The sequence below is a fragment of the Podarcis filfolensis genome, assembly GCF_964270895.1.
Source record: "Podarcis filfolensis genome assembly, chromosome: 15".
Classification (NCBI taxonomy): Eukaryota; Metazoa; Chordata; class Lepidosauria; order Squamata; family Lacertidae; genus Podarcis; species Podarcis filfolensis.
The window spans coordinates 24,186,248-24,208,197 of record NC_139618.1 but is presented as its reverse complement, the minus strand read 5'-3'; the positions used below and the strand labels follow the sequence as shown (position 1 = coordinate 24,208,197).

Here is a 21,950-nt window from a genome sequence, read left to right as displayed (position 1 = left end):
GCTGCTTCTGGTGAAACAGAGCAGCGCACGGAATCGACATTTACCTTCCCGCCGGAGCGGTACCTATTTATCTACTTGCACTTTGACATGCTTTCGAACTGCTAGGTGGGCAGGAGATGGGACCAAAGAACGGGAGCTCACTCCGTTGCGGGGATTCGAACTGCTGACCTTCTGATCAGCAAGCCCTAGGCTCAGTGGTTTAGACCACAGTGCCACTCGCATCCCGTGCACCAAGGTAGTGGAGCCCTAAAAGGGGGGGGGGAGAGAACCGTACCACTTCAGACTGTGTGCATGGAATGGGGGCAGAGGAGGAAGTTCCTTTCTCACTTAAAAACAAAGTGATTGCAAGTTAGAAAACAACTACTACTCACACTAATGTATTAGGGGGGTGAGGTTCTAGTCCAGTTCATTCCCTGTTCTGCTAGTTTTCTGTTGGCAGGGACCTATGTTTGTTTTAAATGAGGGAGGATTGAGAAAATGGTACCCTCTGCTGGCCTGACACCTCTACCATGAAGTGGTACAGTCCACTCTGCCATCCTACCTCTGGATTTCACCAACTCAGTGTGCCCAGCCGTGAAGTGCTGGGTCTAACCAGCAGTAAATCGCCATGCAGCCCACCTGCCCACCTGCTTTGCTCAGGCTGGAGTGGAAAGTTACCGGCTGTGGTGTGAGAGAGTTCAAGAAGGCCATGCATGCATGCATGCAAGGGCACGTGAACCTTTGCAAAGCAGGCGTCTCCCAGAATGTTAAGTGCTCTCTGCCACCTGTTTCTAGTCTAGCTGAGTTTACTGCAAACATGGAAAACTTCCCTGAATTATGGAAGTGACCGGCGACAGCCAAGCAAACAAACAAGCCCTCCTTGCAACGCTGTCTACTGAAGGGCTTACTCTGAACAAATAGTTCCCCAGGGCTTAGCTCTCAAGACATTTTTGTATACCCTGCATCCACCTGCATCGCAACGGAGCCCCTGAGCATGTCCTGAGTGGCTTTCCCCACCAAAACTGGCGGCACTGAAGAGCTTCTGAGATTTCACCTAGCCTGACCCACACAGTTCCAAGCGTGCATTTTCCATCTTGAGGACCAGAAAGTTGCTTTTTTACAACACTGAAGTTTTCTCGATTATTTGATGCCAGTTTCTGTGTCTGCGCAGAACCACAGCACACACTTGGGTCCTGGTTATGCCCTCTCACTTACATACCCTTCGCCTATATTAAGTGGCAGCTGGTTGCTGCCCAGCGGTGAGGGAGTGGCACTCTGCACGTGCTCAGAAATACACCCACTGACTCGTATGATAACCTCAACACTGGAGAAAACAGGTTTCGGAGGACAAACTCTGGTTTGTCTTATGATGAAGCAGGCATCCCCTCACCCCCATGAGTGTCTATGCTGCCTTTTAGAATGGCAACCTTCAGTCACTCTGTGGAGACAGGAACAAGGGGCTGGGCCATGGAGGAGAGACCAAAGCAAGTGCTGCAAGACTGGAAGGGCACCTCTGTTGCTCCCAGCGAGTGGCACGCCAGCTGGATCTGCCATCCTTGGCATTGCCCATCCCTGGTTATGTCATCTCTGCTGTGTTCACAAACAGTTGGTGGTGGCGGAGCACTGAATGTACCAGCCGTGGCAAGTGAGCTCTTGCAGCCGACTCTTCCTGCTTCCACCCAGCCAGGACCCTCCTTCTTCCTCTAAGCTGCCAGCTCTGGGTACTAGTCAAACACAGCTGAATCCTGAATCACAAAAGGAGTGGTGATGGAGGAGGAGGAGGAGCAGAAACCTCTTTCTGTTCCCAAGCCATGGTGTGTTTTATTCAGCTGGAACTCACCAGAACTCAGTTCTGGCCCCTCTCAGGCGGGCATCACTGCCATTATAAGAGAACAAGGGTGAGTTCCAGCGCCTGGTTTTTCTAGAAAAATAGCACTGCCCCAAGCCATCTTTCCAACACCAATCTGGGCATCACCGCTGTGCCTCCTTAGCTCTGAATCTGCCAGGGTTGGCAGCAAAGATCCATCTTTGCCCAACCTCCTGCTTCCCACAGTGACCAATCTGATGCCCCTGAAAAGCTCACAAAAAGGGCATGCGCTGCCACGCCCCTCCACAAGTTATTACTCTGATAGACTGTCTCCGTCCACAGAGATTCCAAACCATAGAAAACAACATTATTTAGGGGCTTTGTTTTCGCAAACAAAACTGCATCGCACAAATAGAAGGATGAAGGCTTCGACGAAATGCTTTTGCTTGTCTTACTTCACTTGGAAACATAACCAGGAAACAAGCTTAGGAAATATGTTTTTAAATCTCTCCATGGAGACTCTAAACCACTGAAACAACATTCTTTGTGGAGGTTTTGTTTACAGACTCCGCTAACCCGGAATTAGTACCTCAGGTTAAGAACTTTGCCCCAGGATGAGAACAGAAATTGTGTGGCGGCGGCACAGCAGGCCCCATTAGCTAAAGTGGTACCTCAGGTTAAGAGCGGTTTCAGGTTAAGAACGGAACTACGGAACGAATTAAGTTCATTACCCGAGGTACCACTGTACTTAGATTAGCTGGACTGTCCCACTGATTATTTTTTTTAATTATTATTATTATTAGACCCCCTCATTTTTCTCTAATGTCCTTCCCTATCAATTATATTTATTTGTGAAAAGGGGGTGAGCATATGACAGGCTCTTGAAAGCACGATGTGGAAGTCCTGCCCTCCAATCTTAAACACGTGGAGACCAGTTGCAGTTACTTAGGCGAGAAAGGAATTCACTCTGTGCATGCTCAGCAGCACCTGCAGCCATCACTCTCGCACGACTGGGGTATGCCATTCAAAACTGAAAACGTGGGCCTGAAACTGGTGAGGGTCTGCTTCAAAGGGGTCCCTGCCTGACACCAATCTAAGGACAATGACTTTATAGATTTATGGACGGGGAAATAAATTGGGACCCTTACGGTGTCACTATTTGGGGTCCTCTGCTGAGCGCTGGCTGTGGACTCAGTGGGAAGCCACAAATATTTAAATGCGACACAAAAGCGCTCTGACGGTGTGCCGCGGGTGTGAGCTCATGCGCCAAACATCCCGCGCACGTCGCATCCCTAAAGGCGAACTAATTGCACATTGCTCTATCATGCACAGAGGAAGAACCAGGGAATCACGCCCTTGAGGCGCCTGTGTGCATATACACATGTGCACACACACCTCCATGTGCTGAGACAGCTGTCTCGGTCCGTGACACACTCTGGGGAGCACCTGCAGGCAGGCCCCACCCCAAACCTTCTCTAATCTGCTCCACGGGGGCCTATTGACATAGCAAGAGTTTGTGTGTGTTCTTAAGCGAGCATTAAACAATTATACCTGTTACATAAACTCAGGGGACTAGTGCCAGGCAGGGAGGGAGAGATTGACAGGGAGACTTAATTACACAGGCTCTGAGCTCTGCTGCCAGATCACCTGTTCGCTGCCAGGACTGGGAGGAAGTGGTCCTCCCTAGGAGACTCAGTCCCAAGGGCAAGAAGGCCTGAGAATCTTTGCATTGAGGGGTTCTAATCTGAGGCAGGGCTCCATGCCTGGGGCTTGTGCCCCAGGATGTGTTTTTTAGACAGGACACCTCACCTTTCTCCTTTCTCTACGCTTTTAGGAAGCTCTCACACACGGCGCATTAGCAGGGTGCTGATGGGACAAACGGAGCGACCCCCAGAACCTGCCCTCCTTGGCGTAACTGGTGTATTATCCATTTATAGTTAATAACTAACCGCGGTAACTATGTCAATATCATCATGCGCTGTAGTATCTCGTTGCACTTAGCTACCTTGTGAGTATTGTGCTCTAGAATACATGTTTGTGTGTGTCGTGCGATACACACAGATACGTTTACAGTCGTACCTCGGGTTACATACGCTTCAGGTTACATTCGCTTCAGGTTACAGACTCCACTAACCCAGAAATAGTGCTTCAGGTTAAGAACTTTGCTTCAGGATAAGAACAGAAATCGGGCTTTGGCAGCGCGGCGGCAGCAGGAGGCCCCATTAGCTAAAGTGGTGCTTCAGGTTAAGAACAGTTTCAGGTTAAGAACAGACCTCCGGAACGAATTAAGTACTTAACCTGAGGTACCACTGTATTTAGCTTTCACGGTGCAAGTCACTGTAGGATAGGAGGAATGAGGCAAAATAATACTCTGAGGTGGCTCTCCATCTGTGGAATGCTCTCCCCAGGAACGTTCGCCTGGTGCCTTCATTACACACCTTTAGGCGCCAGGCAAAAACCTTTGTTTTTAATCAGGCCTTTGGTTGACCTGATGGACATCCTATACCCTTTTAAAATGTGGCTCTTTTTTGGTGGGGAGGGGTTGTTGCTGGGTTATTGTTCTTGTTTTGATTTAATATATTGTGATCTTTTCTGTCAACTGCCCTGAGACCTCTGGGTATAGGTCGGTATACAAATCCAATAAATAAAATAAAAACTGCACTTTAACATTCCTGCAACAGAGATTAGTCTGCGTGTTGGGCAGGAATGCCAGTGCAGGCTGCTAGTTCAATCCCCGATGGCACCTCCAGTTAAGAGGGAAGACAGCCTGTCTTCAAGTCTGGAGAATCACACCAAGTCATAGTAATCCAAGCCTTGCTGAACGAGATTATCTCGCAGCAGATTCCTATGTTTCATTTGCTCCCAGCAGCCACAACCAGCAAGATGGCAGCTGTAGTCCAGCAAGAGCCACAGGTTCTCCATCCTCACACGGGAAGCTTGTTTTACCTTGGAACCAGCGTTTGAAATTTGTCAGCTGCATTTTGCACCTGGCTATCGGCCACTTGCGACCAATTGAAGATGCCCGGCTGCCAGGATGACGTCTGACGTCTCCACCATCTGTAAGCGCATGTCTGGGGATCCTTGGATGGATCTTGACTTTTTTTTGCATGCACCAGCAGCACATCCTGTAGAATTCTACCTATTACCTTTTATCTGCACAATCAGAATGAATTTCAGGAACCAAAAAGTCATATTGAAAAAATTCAACTTTCGAGCAGTCTGCCTCCAAAATAGCAACTAGGTATTCTGTTCTGGTGGCCATAACCCTCTTTTTAAGGAGCAATTTGGTGCTTAGCTTATATATCTGAGTTTCTAACACAGCTTGGAGCCCACCTCCCATGACTTCTGCCTGTCAAGGTGAACAAGAAGTGTGAAGTAAAGGCATTTGTCATGCAAATGAACATTCTGGCCAATGCACATTATATGAGAGAGAGAGAGAGAGAGAGAGAGAGTGTTTTGGACTTGATACCCTGCCTTTCATTCCCCTTAAGGAGTCTCAAAGCGGCTAACAATCTCCTTTCCCTTCCTCCCCCACAACAAACACCCTGTGAGATGAGTGAGGCTGAGAGACTTCAGAGAGGTGTGACCAGCCCAAGGTCACCCAGCAGCTGCATGTGGAGGAGTGGAGACGCGAACCCAGTTCACCAGATTACGAGTTGACTGCTCTTAACCACTACACCACACTGGCTCTCAATATAATAATATGGCTCTCAATAATATGTCGCGTTACAAGAACCAAACCTAAACAGCCTTTGCTTAAGCCTGCTGTTTTGAGAACAGAAACCACAGAGAGTTAAATCCATGCCTGGCAGAACTTTCCATTCGCTCCAGACAGTTGTTGGTTTCTCCTTGGCCCTGCATCCATGAGGGCACGTCGGTGACCGACACTGCTCTTTGCAGAAATATTTCGCACTGCGGCTGCTCAGGTGTTTCTGATCCAGGAACACAGAGAGCCTGGGGCAAAGGCTGGTTGTGGGAACAAGTGACTCAAGTTTGGCCACGTTTGACCTGACCCTTGCATGACAAAATCAGGTCGCCGTGACATGACCACATTTTCCGGTGGCCTCCCAGGTGCAGAAAAGACCCAGAAGCGCATGGGAAGTTGGGGCCAACATGGACCCAGAGCTGAACATGAGCCAAGATTTACCTAGAGCTTAGCTCTGGGTGAATTTCAAAATGACCAAAACTTGCATGCCCCCACCCTACCCAGCAATAATTCTGAAGTAGGGGAACAGGGCTGTGGGTACCTGGAACTAACCTCCATCCCTTCCCTGCTCCCTGCAGAAAAATATCACACAGTATGCTAAGCCAGCGAAACCTGTTATTCCACACACAGACAGCCTGGAAAGGAAAGCAAACAAAAAGAACCAGATCTCCTCCACTTGACAAAAAATCCTGCTTGGTGTGTTTACTTGCTGAAGCCACGGGGCAACTTCTGTGCCCGAAAAGCAAAGCAAATCCAGCAACCGTTAAAGCAGACATAAGCCTGCAAAATGAAGCAAACTGGTGCTGAATTTGGAAGAGCAACACGGGATGCACTGAAGGATGGGGCACCAGATTAAAGGAACCTCAGGCGATCGATTGAATCTGCTGTGCCACAGCAAAGCGCCATCACCTTATGAACATAAGAACTTAAGAAAAGTCCTGCTGGATCAGGCCAGGGGCCGATCCAGTGGAGCATCCTTTTTTCACCGTGATCAGCCAGAGATGTCCGTGCGAAGCCCTCAAACAGAACCTGAACACAAGAGTCCTCTCCCTCTCCTGTGGTTTCCAACAGCTGGCATTCAGAAACATTACTGCCTCCGACTGCAAAGGCAGAGCATAGTCATCGTGGCTACTAGCCATCGATAGCCCTCTTCTCCATGAATTCGTCTCATCCTCTTTCAAAACCGTCTAGGTTTAGCTATGCGCTGCATGAAGAAGTCACTTGCTTTTGCCTGTCCTGAACCTTCCAACATTCAGCTTCTTGGGGATGTCCTTAAGTTCCGAGAGTTAACAGCTTTCCCCAACCCAGTGCCCTCTGGAGATTGCTGGGCTCCCAACTCCCATCAGCCCCAGTCAGCACAGGACAACAATCAGGAAAAACGAGAGCTGGAGTCCAATAATTACACCTTAAGGGCTAGAGGATGCCTTTAGAACAGGCCTTCTGCCCTCCAGAGGTTGCTAAACTACAGCTCCCATCATCCCTGGCTGCTGGCCATGCCAGCAGGGGCTGATGGGAGTTGTGGTTCCCACACACCTGCCTCGGGAGCAGAATTCTCACCCCGGAGGGAGTGCTTCTTCTAAGATGTCACTAGCCACCTGCAGTTTGAAGAGGAGCTGTAGAATAGTAATTATTTTAAAGCCCACAGCTTGATGAATCAGGGCATCTTTTTAGCCTACTGAAAAGGAGGTTATTAAGTTTGTTTTTAATGAAATATCTTACCAGTGGATCAATTAAATGGCTACTTGTGCTCTTTAAGCCCTGGTGGTACATGCATTTTTCAACCTGGAGGTTTCCCTATTGGAGAAAGGCTGTAGCTCAGTCGTAGATCATCTGCTGTGCAGGAAGAGGGGCCCAACTTCAATCTCTGGCATCTCCAGGCAGAGCTGAGAATGTCCCCTGACTGAAATCCCAGAGACCCCCCCCCCCCAGCCACCCAGGGCTAATCCACACATCCGTTTCTCTGCAAGCTTTCCCCTGGGAAACCCAATCTCCAGTGCAGAATCAGAACAAACAGCAGCTGGGTTTTAAGTGGATTGCTGTTAATAATAGTAATACTCCTACTACTACTACTACTACTACTAATAATAATTTATTACTTATACATGGCCCATCTGACTGGGTTGCCCCAACCGCTCTGTGAGGCTTCCAACAGAATACAAAAAATGCACACTACACCACACATTAAAAACTTCCTGCCTTCAGATATCTACGGAAGGCCATAGAATTGTTTATCTCTTTGACATCTGATGGGAGAGTGTTCCACAAGGCGGGCACTACTACTGAGAAGGCCCACTGCCTGGTTCCCTGTAATTTCTCCCAGGTAGAGAACTTCCAGATGGTCCTTGGAGCTTGATCTCACTGTCCAGGCTGAATGATGGGGGTGCAGATGCTCCCTCAGTTATCTGGGATGAAGCAGCTTAAGGTTTTAAAGCTCGACACCAGCACTTTGAATTGTGCTCGGAAATGTACTGGGAGCCAGTGAAGATCCTTTAGGACCGGTGTTATATGGTCCTGGCGGACACTCCCAGTCACTAGTCTGGCAGCCACATTCTGGATTAAGTTTCTGAGTCACTTTCAAAGGTAGACCCACGCAGAGCACACTGCAGTAGTCCAAGCGGGATAGATAACCGGAGCGTTTGCCACCCTGGTGAGACAGTGGGCAGGCAGGCAGGGTCTCAGCCAGCATACCAGATGGAGCTGGTAGGCAGCTGTTCTGGGCACAGAATTAACTCGCACAGTTCTCATTTAGCACTAAAGAGAAGGTTTGCCAGAGGAGAAAGGCAGGGGAAGGAAAATTGCTCAAACCCGTGCCTAGAAAGCACCGTGGAAAACTGCTCAGACCCGTGCTTTCTAGGCACAGGGTGAGCAGAAGTGTGGACAACACGTCCCCGTCCCCCCCCCATGTAGACACAATACAGTCGTACCTTGGTTCTCAAACGCCTTGTGACTTGAACGTTTTGGCTCCCGAACGCCGCAAACCCGGAAGTCAGTGTTCTGGTTTGCAAATGTTTTTCAGAAGCCGAACATCCGACGCGGCTTTCGATTGAGTGCAGGAAGCTCCTGCAGCCAATTGGAAACTGTGCCTTGGTTTTTGAACATTTTTGGGAGTCGGACGGACTTCCGGAACGGATTATGTTCGAGAACCAAGGTATGACTGCACTGAGCTAAAAAGGACCAATGGCCTGGCTCGGAACGAGGCCGCTTCCTATCTTCCTAACTAACCCCTTTCACAGGCCTTGTTCTGGCTGCGGCTGTGCCCTGCGACACACACAGCAAAAACGCCAACTCCCTTTTCCCCCACACCACAATGCAAGGCCTCCTGCCCCACTTCCATCCCTGAAGCCAGAGCAGAGCCCTACCTGGGCCTCCTTGGCCAAGATGTCCGTCCGACTGTCTGTCCGCTCCCATGGCTGAGTCGAGGAGCAGCTGGTGGGGCGCAGGGTGGGCGTGATGACCTCTGGGGTGGAGCCGTGGAGGCCGGAGCCTGGGGACCGCCCCCCTTTGCGCCTGCTGGACTCCAGGTAGTCCTTGACGTAATCCGACTGGTAGTACCCCTGCAGCGGGCACAGGTCCTGGCGGCTGCGGGCGATGTACGAGGCACGGGCAGGGGGCGGGTCGGCGCGGTAGGAGTCCGACAGGTGCATGGAGGTGATGTCTCGCGCCAGGTCCGAGTGGCTGCTGGATTTCTTGCGGCCCAGCGTGGCGCCGTAGCTGGTGGAAGGGCTGTTTCCATAGGAGTAGCTGGGGGCCCCTCCACTCAGCCCCCCGCTGCCCGGGGTTCTCACCGGGATCCGTCCATAACTGGGGCTGAGCCTGGTGCTGGAGTCCGGGCGTTGGAGCAGCCGCCTGTCGTAGGTCAAGGAGGAGGAGGACGTGGTGGTGCCCGATGTCCGGAGGTAGCTGGAGGGCGCGGTGGGCTTGAGGCCGATCTTCTCCTTGTCCGGGTAGGAGGACGACAGGTTGGAGGAGTAGGAAGAATAGTTTCCATAGCTGGTGGAGGCCTTGCTGTACGACGAGGTGTCCGAGTAGCGGGGAGCGTCGACATAGCGTTTCAAGGTGGAAGACAGCTGGGACATCCTGCGGGATGGGGCACTGGGGGCGGCGCTGGTGGCATTGGCTGGAAGAAAAGGGGGACACGATGGCAGCCGTTAAGCTAAGGACGGCCTACTACTATTATCAGCCTTGGGCCCAGGTTTCCTGAAAGAGCGCCTCTCTCCCTGCCCAGGTATGAAGATCCTCAGGTGAACGCCTTCTCTCTCCCCCCCCCCCCAAATCCTTTATTATTTTATTCACATAATATACCTACTTAACAACAAACAACTCCAAAATAAACAGACAACTCCAAAATAAAATCACATGTAACAAAACCGTAAGTCTCATGTTTTCATTTACACTGATCGCCTTCTCTCGGTCCCATCAACACCAGAAACTTGGTTGGTGTGACATGAGAGAGCCTTTTCTGCGGCTGCCCCCAGATCATGGAAGTCGCTCCCAAGAAACGCTAGACTGGCTCCCTCTTTGCCCTCCGGGTATAGGGCGGTATATAAATTCAATAAATAATAATAATATCCTTCCACTGGCAGGCTAAGACCTTCATGAGACATGCTTTTTTGAAAACTAAGGTGCAGAAGATGTTGGCCACTGCACTGCTGTCAGGACAAACTGTGCTTTAATGCTGGTTTGAAATGTGTTTTGAGGAACTTGAGCTGTTGTTTTCACATATTACGGGGGAATGTCAGAAGATAACATTATCTTTAATTCTATACCTAATATATGGGGCTTGATTATTGGCCAACGTGCCCTTACAACTACAAAAGATTGATATTGATACATTGAAAGGACAAAAATACGACTGCTTTTGATCAATGGATAGATGACATGGCAACTCTTGCAACCCTTGAACGGATTGTTTCCAGACGAAGATTATGTATGGATAAATTTAATGATATTTGCAACACATTTACTGAAACCATAGTGACCCATGAATCAGTGTATATTTGAGGGAAACAATAAGTTCATCCAACTACATATGTTTTACAATGGTACCTCGGGTTAAGAACTTAATTTGTTCTAGAGGTCTGTTCTTAACCTGAAACTGTTCTTAACCTGAAGCACCACTTTAGCTAATGGGGCCTCCCGCTGCTGCCACATGATTTCTGTTCTCATCCTGAAGCAAAGTTCTTAACCCGAGGTACTATTTCTGGGTTAGCGGAGTCTGTAACCTGAAGCGTCTGTAACCCGAGGTACCACAGTATATAGTTATTTAATCTTAATTACTGGTATATTCCACTGTCATATTGTTATCGTTTTTTTCCTCTATCTTTTTCTTTCCTTTTCTTTTAACTCATTCTAATATTGTTAATAAATTAAACAAAGTGGTACCTCGGGTTAAGTACTTAATTCGTTCTGGAGGTCCGTTCTTAACCTGAAACTGCTCTGAACCTGAAGCACCACTTTAGCTAATGGGGCCTCCCGCTGCTGCCGCGCAGCCAGAGCACGATTTCTGTTCTCATCCTGAAGCAAAGTTTTTAACCTGAGGTACTATTTCTGGGTTAGCGGAGTCTGTAACCTGAAGCGTATGTAACCTGAAGCGTATGTAACCCGAGGTACCACTGTAATTTTTTTAAAAGGAATTAGTAAAGCTGTGTGTGTGTGTGTGTGTACAGATTCAAAAAATGCAACCACATAGGTGCCCGTGGGAAACTAAAATGACATCAAATGGGGCAGTGGGTGCGAATCAACCAGCCCTGCAGGCAGGTGTTGCAGAGTCAGAACACCAAGGAGCCGGCTCCAAAACAGGAACAGCAGGTGGCATAAACAGAAACTCAACCTTTGCCAAGGTGTGTTTACATTTGCAAACCCTGCAGCCATACATAAAGGCCAGCGGCGCCCTCTTCTGACCAAGACTATCTTTGCAACAGAACAGCAATCCGATCATATCACGGAGGAGCTCTCTTTTAAACTAGAATTTCTGACAGATCAACACCATCAGCTGGTTTTTTTTACTGGGTGATACCCAAGGGCACATAGTAGCGGCACCTTTTTTTCTTAAAAAAAGCAGCAGCAAGCACTGCACACCATTATACATTTAAAGCACATCCAATGAACATTTAAATCAAGTGACTTCCCCTCAAAGAATCCTGGGTGCTGTAGTTTGTTAAGGGGGCTGGGAACTGTAGTTCTGTGATCTACCTCAGATCTACCTCAGATAATACAGAGTTGTCTGGCCCAGATCTTCAGAGCGCTCTCTCTCTCTCTGTACGGCCTTTATCTTCCAAGGATCTCAAGGTGGTGTATATGGTTTTCCTCCTCCCCATTTCCTTTCCACAACAACCCTGTGAGGTAGGCTGGGCTAAGAGATGGTCACCCAGTGGGCTTCACGGCCGAGTGGGGATTCGAACCTGGCACTCCCAGGTCCTAGTCCAACACTCTAACCATTATGCCACACTGGCACTGTTGTGCCTTTAACACAGCTGAATTAGTGGGGCAATTCTACGAGGAATTCTCCCATCCCTTAGAAACCTCAACAGGGAAAAACTATGGCTTGCACAATTCAATCCCTAATGACATCCCCATCTGAAATTCTGGAGAGCCCCTGCCAGCTGGTGTAGATCAGTGTTCTTCAATCTTGGGGCCCCAAATGTTGTTGGACTATAACTCCCATCATCCCACACCATTAGCAAAGCTGGCTGGAGATGATGGGTTTTGTAATCCAGCAACACCCGAGAACCCACGTCTAAAAAAACCACTGGTGTAGATAATAATAATAATAATAATAATAATAAATTTTATTTATACCCCGCCCTCCCCAGCCAAGACCGGGCTCAGGGCGGCTAACAACCAATAATAAAAACAAGTTGATTGAACTATAACTTAAAAACAAGATTAAAATACAACATTAAAACATTAAAATGCAGCCTCATCACAGGAGGAGAAAGGAAAAAAGAAAGAAAGAGGGGGAGGGAGTCAAACTGATTCTAAGCCAAAGGCCAGGCGGAACAACTCTGTCTTACAGGCCCTGAGGAAAGAAATTAGATAATAAGATACGAGATGAGTCCACTTTTTTGCCAGGCTGGCCACATACTATGACTGCATGAAGATGGCGGGGGGCTTCACCTGTGGGATTTCTGCCTGCCACCCAGCTATTCAAGGCACAGCCTTTCCTATCTCAGGAAATAAAAAAAAGCGTGGCCATTTGCCAAGGGAACTGCCTCCAAAACACAGCTCCCCGGGAACGACATGTTCTTTCATGAACCTCTACACTTGCAGCACACCTGCAGACGCCTTCAGGTAAGTTTCCCTGGCAGCCCTAGTCCTCATGGCCCGTCTGCCTTAGCCTCTTCCCAAGCGCCTCATCGCCCAGGGTGACCCGCAGCTGCCCGCTCTGGACCCGTCATGTGCAATCGCGAGGTGCGCCATGCAGGTTTCGTTGTGCCGCCACTACCTCCCAGGGCCAACCATGAGCTTTGCTCATGAGGAAGCATGACCCCTGGTGTCGCTTCTAGGAAACGCAATGCTGGGCTGTTGCTTTTCCTAGTGTGCTGCCTAAGATTAAATCTCCAGGTTTGCTAATAACAGGCCTCTGACAGCCCTGTTTTCCACTTCTGCTCTCCACCTCGCGAGCACCATCTTCCCACCCCGTGCTCAGCTGAGCCTTGCAGGCAGATCCCGGTGCCTGCTGGCTTTTAGGCTGCCCAGAAAAAGCTACACTTGCTCTTCTTGCTTCCTTGTTCCAGCAGCCTCTTGCTGAAACCTGAACTCTCCCTGGCACCTGGCACAACCTGATCACAGCCCTTCCACAGCCCAGCACCTGCCAGCAGCTTTGGGCCACAGCTCCCTTCGTCCCCGACCATTGGTCCAGGCAGTTGGAACCAATGGGTCGAGCGCAAGGGAAGCCACACACAGAGCGCATTGCAGTAATCTAACCTTGGAAGTATCTGGTGCACAAACTGCTGCCGCCATCTCCCTCTGTTAGGGATTGTGGATGCTGTGCTTGCTCTTATTCAAGCATCTCAAACTCCACTTTGCTCTATTTAATCCAAACAATAAAGGTTATAGTTACTAGCAAGTCTTATGTAATCCCTCCATTCCAGCGGGATGATTGTTGGGACTGACTCTCCACTACCATTTTCTTTGGGGAGTGACTCAACGACTGCCCTGCTCGTGGCCTGACTAATTGTCACGTCTAGGGCAATTATTTCCCGGCCCCCCCAGGTCAAACTGGCTAATGACTCCATGGGATTTTATTAATCCTGTCGGCGTGTGGCCTAGACTCACTTGCCTGAGTCATTCAGAGCTATTTTGCTCTGCATGCATTTTTTCCCGCAACTGCACTTGCTGGCAATGCGTCTGAATCACAAAGGCTGTTCCTGGCAGCCTCTCTCAAGCTAAGGTGACTAGAAGACACTGGACTACAACTCCCATCATTCCTAGCTAGCATGCCCAGTGGAAGAGGATGATGGGAGTTGTAGCTCAAGAACATCTTGTGCCCAGTTCTGGGCATCACATTTTAAGATGGACATTGACAGGCAGGGACGTGTCAAAAGGAGAAAAGCAAGTGCGATAATAATGTGTCTGTATACCCAGGCCACATCTTCACCATACATTTAAAGCACTATTATAATAAAGTCATGGCTTCTCCCAAAGAATTCTGGGAAATGTGGTTTGTTAAGGAGTTGAGAGTTGTTAGGAGACGCCGATTCTGCTCACAGAGCTACAATTCTCAGAGTTCCCTAGTAACAGAATTGATTGCTAAACCACTCCGGGAATTGTAAGTCTGTGAGGGGTACTAGGGGAGTCTCCTAACAACTTTCAGCACCCTTTACAAACTACAGCTCCCAGAAATCTCTGGGGGAAGCCATGACTGTTCAAAAGAGTTTTAAATGTGCAGTGCAAATGGGGCCCAGCTGTGAGTAAATTTGCTTCTGGGTAGATGCTCCAAATTTGCCATTTAAAAAAAATATATTAAAAAAATTTCAATTTCAAGCATTTTTTAATTCAAGAGTGCTTTAAACGTATGGTTCGGGTGTGTGGCCCAAGTCCTATAAAGAGCTGGGTAAATTTAATCTGAAGAGAAGATTAAGAGGAGATACGATAGCAGCACCCAAGATATCTGAAGGGCTGCCATGAAGAAGGTAGAGCAGGCGAGGGCATACAGCTATGTCTTTAAAGCACATTCAAAGCACATTTCCTCGCTCAAAGAATTATGGGCCCTGTAGTTTGGGAAGGGTTGCTGTGAACAGTAATTCTGTGAGGGCTAGACTACAGTTCCCAGAATCCTTTGAGGGAAAGAATGCGCCTCAGGTGTGCTTTAAAGGTATAGAGTGCTCTCTGCGGACTTGCAGACTGAAAAAGGCTTCGGGGTGGGGAAAAGTTGGCTTCGTGTTTAGCAAAAGCTCTTGAGCAAGCAGTGGCGCCAACTACGAGTTCAGGAGCTCTGTGCCACGTTCTTGATCTGTGCCCATGTCTTGATCTGTGCCCATGCCTTGATTTAAAAGCACAGACAAACCGCTCAATCTTTTCAAAATCTCGAAGCGGTGTTTGGAAGGTGGAGTTGTGGGGCTGCTGGAACAGAGGGAGACACCGTCTCCTACGCTGCCAGGTCACTAAGTCTGCCTAGCTAGTATTCCATGCTCTGACTAGCAGCAGGTCTTCCCCATCACTTGATCCTTTTTCTATATAAAAGGATCTGCAAGGAAAGTGTTTGCCGCAGCCTGGCCTTGCCTTTCAGCTGCGGGGTGGGGGTTAGAGGAGCTCTGCAAGCAGCCCAGCCCCCTCTACTCCATTCAGCTCAGCTTCTCCATCAATAATTCAGGTGCACGGATCAACTCCAGTTTGATGCAAATGGGGAAGAGAAAAACCTTCCTTGATCTAGCCAAGGAGCTGTTTTTCCACTGGGCCTGCTGTTCATGTCAAAGTCCTGCCTCTCCTCCTACCTCACCTGCAAAGTGGGCAGGAGACTGGTATTTGAGGGGCATAGGCTGTTGGAACCCAGGGGCGAGGCAAGCCTGGCTGGTATCTCAATAAATGAAGGCTTTGATTGGTGCAGGAGGGAGAATACTGGACCGGCTACACCTCTGGGGTCCTGTGGCTGGTAGGGTCTCCTGTAATTTCCAGATGAAATGCTCCTATTTCTACATGAATCGTTAGATCAACCTCTTGTTTTGTGGCAAATTGCTTCTATAGTTTCCTTTTCTGCGTTTGTTTGTTGCACAAATTACTAACTCTGGCACTTGCTCACTGAGAGGCCTTGGGAAAATCAATCACCCGCCAGTATCTTCAAGAACACCTGCAGCCCATTCCCTACACCAGTGGTTTCCAGTAGCACCCTGGGGTGCCTTGAATGATGGTTAGGGGTGCCGTGGGCAACACTGGCCTTTGGACCTCTTTCCTTCCCTCCCTCCTCCGATGCCCTCATGTCTCTGCCTCCCAAAGGCTTGACAAGCTATTTGTTGCAGCAGCCCCGGCTATAAGCTCCCCAGGTGAAGGGTGCCTCTGGAGCTGGCCAGGGGGTGCTGGTTGCCAGGAGCTGAAGTGGCCTTGGAGTAAGCAAGCAAGCAGGTGAAGGAGCCCAGCCAGCCAGTCCTTGCTGTTGGGAATGGACAGGCAAGTCTCAGGCCTCTGTGGGGCAGGGTGAAGAGGCACCTCTCTCTGGGGCAGGGGGGACGCAGCTCAGAGATCGGGGTGGCGGCTGTCGCTGCCCAGAGGACTCCAAAGGAGAGAGGAGAGGAGGCTAAGGGAACACTCCAGAAGCAGTGGCGTAGCGTGGGTGGTGCAGGGGGGGCCGGCCGCACCGGGCGCAACATCTGGGGGTTAGGGTTAGGGGGCGCAAATCCACGGGTTAGGGGGCGCAAATCCACGGGTTAGGGGCGCAAATTACTTGCCTTGCCCCGGGTGTTGACAACCCACGCTACGCCACTGTCCAGAAGGGAGGGTGTTTGAAAAAAGGACGAGAGGCTGCCAGCTCTGCAGGCAAGGGGTGACATAACTGGGCTCCTGAGTCCTACAGGGGTGCTGCAAAAAGAATGCAGTTGGTCAAGGGAGCCGTGAACTCAAAAAGTTTGAAAACCTACACAGAGGGAACTATTGTGCAACCTACCGTATGTCTAAATTATTGTGGTAGCAATTGCAGATGCAGGTATTTCATGCTGTGTTCATGCGTACGAGCTGGGGTGCTGCAAGGAGCTGCAGGTCTGCATTGTGTATGCCTGAAATTTCTCACACGCATGATTTATCCGCCCTGAGATTTTTCGATAAAAGGCAGTATATAAATTTAAATAAATAAAATAAATAATACCGAAAGCGTACGCATGCCCTGCACTAAAACAAGTTATCCATTAACAAGATGGCTCAGTCTCAGTTTCACATGTGTAAAATGGGAAGAAAACACAACTTTTAAAAATTAGGAATAAGGCTTTGGCACAAGGGAACACAGCTGCGTTTGCAAACTTTTCTCTTTTTTTAAAAGAAATTGATATAAGCTACAGCAGAATAAAGTGGCAGAGTGGGGAGATATTTAGGTTGCACGAAACCCCACAACTTTCCACAATACTGCTTGGGTTTTAGGCAGATGATCTAACAGATTTCAATAATAATAATAACAACAACAACAATAATTTGACTCAGCTTTGGTTTGGGACATGGCTTTTAACGGAAGAACTGCAAGAGGCAAAATTATCCCAGAGCATGTGCAGAGTGCCTTTCCCTCATCATTCAGAAAGTGAAACCAAAAGCCTCCTCTCAACCCTGCCCTGCAAAAGACGTCACAAACACCTCAGCAGCAGCAGCAGTGCAATTAGGTAATTTTAGAACCTGGACTTAATGAGTTGCATTCAACATTAATCATACTCAGAGTAGAACTACTAAAATTAAATGACTTAAATTAGTCATGTCCATTAATTTCAATAGGCCTACACGGAGTACACATGACAAATGCTGAATACAACCCAAAGGGGTTTTGTTAAGATGATAATTGGCAAAGCTGGCTTTCCACACTTTGACGTGAGTGAATTAATCAACATAGGCTATGTACATACCATAAACATACTTATAGCACATTCCTATCCCTCAACTCCCCAGGAACCATAGTGAGTGCTGAGAACTGTAGTTCTGTGATGGGAAAACTTAAGTTGCCAGCATTCTTTTTTTTTTTGTTTAGGAGAGAGGGGTAATGCGCTTTCAATGTACACTGTGTACACAGCCAATGCTGATTACTTCACTCATTTCAAAGCGTGGCAAAGCCAGGCTGGCTCAGTTTTGGGGGGGTTGGGTTGGGTTGGGGGGAGCTCTCCGGCTCATTCCTTTCAGTGAGGTCCTGTCCTTCTGCCCCGAAGTCTTGCCCTGACGGCGCAGCTGCCTCTAGGGTTACAACCGAAGCTCTCTTGAGCTGAAGGGAATAAAGTCCAAGCAGACAGGAGCCCTTTCCTTCGGCAGCTAAAGGGATAAAAGCGGCAAGTGTACAAAAAATAAAAACATCCATCCGCAACGGGTCAAGTGCGCAAGTGCTCAAGCGGGGCTTTAAATGGTGGCTTCATCGGATCCCACCACTAAGAGCCACAGGTGGGAGCCATGGCCCAGAACTTGCAGCTGAACAGAGGAGAAAGACTTCCCAAGTCTTACGTACCTTAGTGGGACTTGGCTCTCCAATGAGGAGGAGAAAGCTGTCGTCGTCCCAAACAGACACGCTGAGAGGGTTTTTTTGGGGGGAGGGAAATAGTCTGGTCAACTTGAGGGGCAGGTGCTGTTCTGCTACACCCCTTGAGCCCAGAAGCACCAACCGCTCCCCCAGGGGGAAGCAGGAAACTTTGGGGTGGCCAGAGGGGGGTCCTTGCAGTTTGCCCTGGCGTTTCTCCAAGGCTAGCCGCCTGTTGGTGTCTCCCTCCCAACTTCTCCTTCCTTTTTTACTTTTGAGTTGGACAGCTCTCACAGGGCTGAGAGTCGCTGGTTGCTGGGGAAACAGCCCTCTTTTTCAAAGGCCTTTCAAGATGCCCAGCGTAAACTCTGGGCTTGGCCGGCTGCCCATGGCTAGGAGCCAGGCAGCAGGGAAACAGGCAGCCGAGGGAAATGTGCTCCGGGGAGAGGAACCAGCCGCATGGCTTTGGGGCTTGCAAACTCCCTTCCAGAGGGTACTGCTGGGCAGTGGAGGCCGGCCCCTTAGAGGAAATGGGGCAGTGCCTCACCAACTGGCCTTGGCTGACACCCAATCTGCCTGCTTCTTTACTTACAACCCATGCAGGGGTTGGTACTGCCTGCCACCTTCCTCCTCTCCCTCCTGAATCTCAGGGTTTCCCCTTGCAGAACTCGGCAGAGAGGAAAATGGGGACAAAACTAGGATTTGTTGGCTCTGTCTTCACCTAGGCCTCACCTGCAGCCTCATGCCCCTTTAAACAGCCATAGTGCGACTCATTAAACACGTTGGCGATTAATATACACAGAATAATAAATTAAACATTCTTTATCAACCTTCTGAGAAAAACACAAAACATTAAACAAAGCCACAGAGACTTGAGAACTACCCGACCTAAGATGAACTTATAATGTCTGGTTTCAATAGATTTTTCAAATGCTTAACTCAGTCTTTTAGGTAAGTTCATGAAGATACCAACAAAAGGTAAGTTCGGTGTTATTCACAATACTGAGAGATGCTAGTGGAGATGGATGTTAATGAAGTTGTAGGCGACAGGGTGCCGGCGTTTTGCACCTGTTTCGCCCTGGCAGTCCAAGTAATCAAAAGGCCGCTGTTCGCCCCTGATGGGGCCCTTTTACTGGAGCTTGCAGGTAGCACACTCCCAAGATAGTTTTCCAGGCTTCTTCAGTGGTCTAATCTCTAGATACGTATATTGATATTCAATCTTAAAGAAAATACTCTTTCTCACAGCTGTCAACTTACAGATTTGAAAATAAGGGACCAGCAGCCTTGAAAATAAGGGATCAGCAGCCAAAATAAGGGATTTTCCAGGCACAGGTATGTTCAACTTCTGAGCCCCTCCGAGCCAAAGGCAGAAAGCCCAGCCAGCAGCCAAACGAAGCCTCAAGCGGTGGTTCCCACAGCGCAGCAACCCGGCAAAGGGGATGCAGCAAGGAAAACCACCGTCACCTCTCCGCTGGGAAGCACTGAGCAAAGGCGAGTCCCCAGGCAATGCTGCCGATTTGATCGACACAAGGCATGCAAGCTCCACCCCCCAGTCATTCTTAGACTCCTTATTGGGTGAGCAACGCAGCCAAGCAACATAGTTGGAGCCTCCCTCCTCCCTGGCCGGCAGGGAGGGAGGGAGGGAGGGGAGCTGCATCCTTTGAAACCCAGGAAATTTAAGGGACATCATCAATAAGGGACAGCAGCGGGACATGGCGCTGGGATAAGGGAGTTTCCCGCCAAGTAAGGGATGGTTGACAGCTATGCTCTTTCTTGGCTTAAGCTTAAGAGACTGGTTTGCTTAGCATTTGTCTATCTTTAAACAGCCATGGCTTCCCCCAAAGAATCCTGGGAACTATATGGCGAGAGTCATTAGGATGCCCCTATTCTCCTCACAGAGCTACAGTTCCCAGAATTCCATGGGAAGGGGGATTGATTGCTAAACCACTCCGGGAACAGTAGCTCTGTGGGTGGGGGGGGGGCGGCGGATAGGGGCATTTTAACAACTCTCAGCACCCTTAACAAACCTTTTCCAGCTCTTTCCACCCCACTTTTGCGCAGAATCCCCTCTTCTACACAAGTATCTTTAAACAGAAGGTACAGAAGTCCCATTCTCCTCCTCCTTTACAGCCCCTCTCTTCTGAAAATACCTTAAAATGGGGGATCTGTTTGCTGTCTCTGCTGATTTCTTAGACCTTATGTGTGTATTTTAAAGCATTTATATACCACTCAGTATATCAATAATATCTAAGTGGGTTGCTTGCCACCTGAGTGAAAGTATGCGGAACACCACAGACTGGAAAGACAACCTGGGAAACTCCATGCAGAGAGAAATCAGGAGCAAAGGCACCACAGCCTCCCAGGCTCACCTAAGGCCTAATGTGCTCTATACATTTAAACCAGCACCATGGCACTTTAAACAGTCATGGCTCCCCCCTAAAAGTCCTGGGGACTGCAGTTTGCTAAGGGCCCCGAGAGCTGTTAGAGGAGTCCTCAATTCTCACAGAGCTACAATTCCTGGAGCGTTTTAATGGTCAATCCCTCTTACTCGGGGAACAATCCCAGGGAACTCTGGGAACTATAGTTCTGCGATGAGAGAAGGGGGTCTCCCAACACCTCTCAGCACCTGAGGCAAACCGCAGTTCCCAGGATTCTTTGCCTGTGTAAAGTAGCATAATACTGCTTTGAACCTGCAACACAGATAGGGCCTAAATTATCTCCTCTCCAAGTGCATCAAAGTTGGATTCTCATGTTCATTTGCCACGCTGAAGTTTTGTAACAAGTTTAGCATGGCAGCGTATCTACACAAGACCTTGGCCAAGAGAGTTAGTGCTGGATTGTTCCAGAAACTCTGTGGGCCACTGGAAAACCATCACAGGAACAAACTGCAACGCCGTGGCCAGAACACTACAGACGCCAGAGAAGACAACCATCACTTCATCCTGCAGAGTCATCTCCAGGCTACCAATCACTGTTCACTCCAAGCAGGCCCCATTTGGCCCCAGAGGCCCAACCTGAAAAAGTCTCGTGCTACCTCGAGTCCTGCAACTCCGCCTGAGGACTGCACGGCCCTGTCAGCGCACAGAGTTTTGACTGAACAACTCAAGTCTGAAATGGCATCATGCAGCCCACCCGTGGGTGCTGCAGTGATGCAGGCAGGTGCCCTCAGCCATCATCAAAGAAGGGAGGGAGGAAGCTCTTTCAACAGGACCGGAATGCTTTGTAGGTCCAAAGAATGTTCAGCACAACTATCCCGCCAAAATCCAAATTGCGGCGCTCTACATTTTGAGACCTTTTACCTCTGCAACTTTTTGGACCTCTCGCTCTGGAACATCGCCCGCTCGACTCTCAAAGAGATAAATTTGTCTTAACCACACACAGACACCCACACCCTCACCTGCCACTGCCCGCCTGCAGTCAACAGGTTGGCCCTGGCAAGGGGAAAAAAAGGGCCTGCAAGGATATAAATTACCGTTTGTGTCGCTGGGGGTCATATCTTCTTTCCTAGCTGTGAAAGGCAGCTGCTTCTGGGGTGGAACACGCTCTAACCGATCGTTAGCAGTAGAATGAGAACAGGTTTTGCCAGGAGAATCGCCAAGGCAGGATATAATTAAGTGGGATGGAATTTGGCACGCGCAGCCCAGCCGACACCTCAGAGCTCAACGCCGGCGCGTCACTATCTTAAGTGATTCCAGTGAAATCATATGTTTAGTTTTGTGCAACGAGAAAGCCCAGAGCTCTTTCGCGTGGTTGTGCATGCGCGCACATGACCGCACGTGGCCAGAAAAGCATCCCTGTGGCTCTTTCTTACAGGGTTGAATAAATAA

At 49.2% G+C, this 21,950-nt stretch overlaps 1 protein-coding gene across 6 annotated transcripts in view; it reads right to left on the bottom strand.

Annotated features, from left to right (window-relative positions):
- Positions 1–21,950, bottom strand: part of USP2 (ubiquitin specific peptidase 2) — an 83,166-nt gene that overhangs the window by 44,037 nt on the left and 17,179 nt on the right. For all 6 annotated transcript variants that reach the window (XM_083588678.1, XM_083588677.1, XM_083588680.1 and 3 more), the window contains one exon: positions 8,852–9,609. In XM_083588678.1, coding sequence (XP_083444804.1) covers positions 8,852–9,568 — 717 coding nt within the window. In that variant the 5' untranslated portion in view covers positions 9,569–9,609. The remainder of the gene's footprint in view (positions 1–8,851; positions 9,610–21,950) is intronic.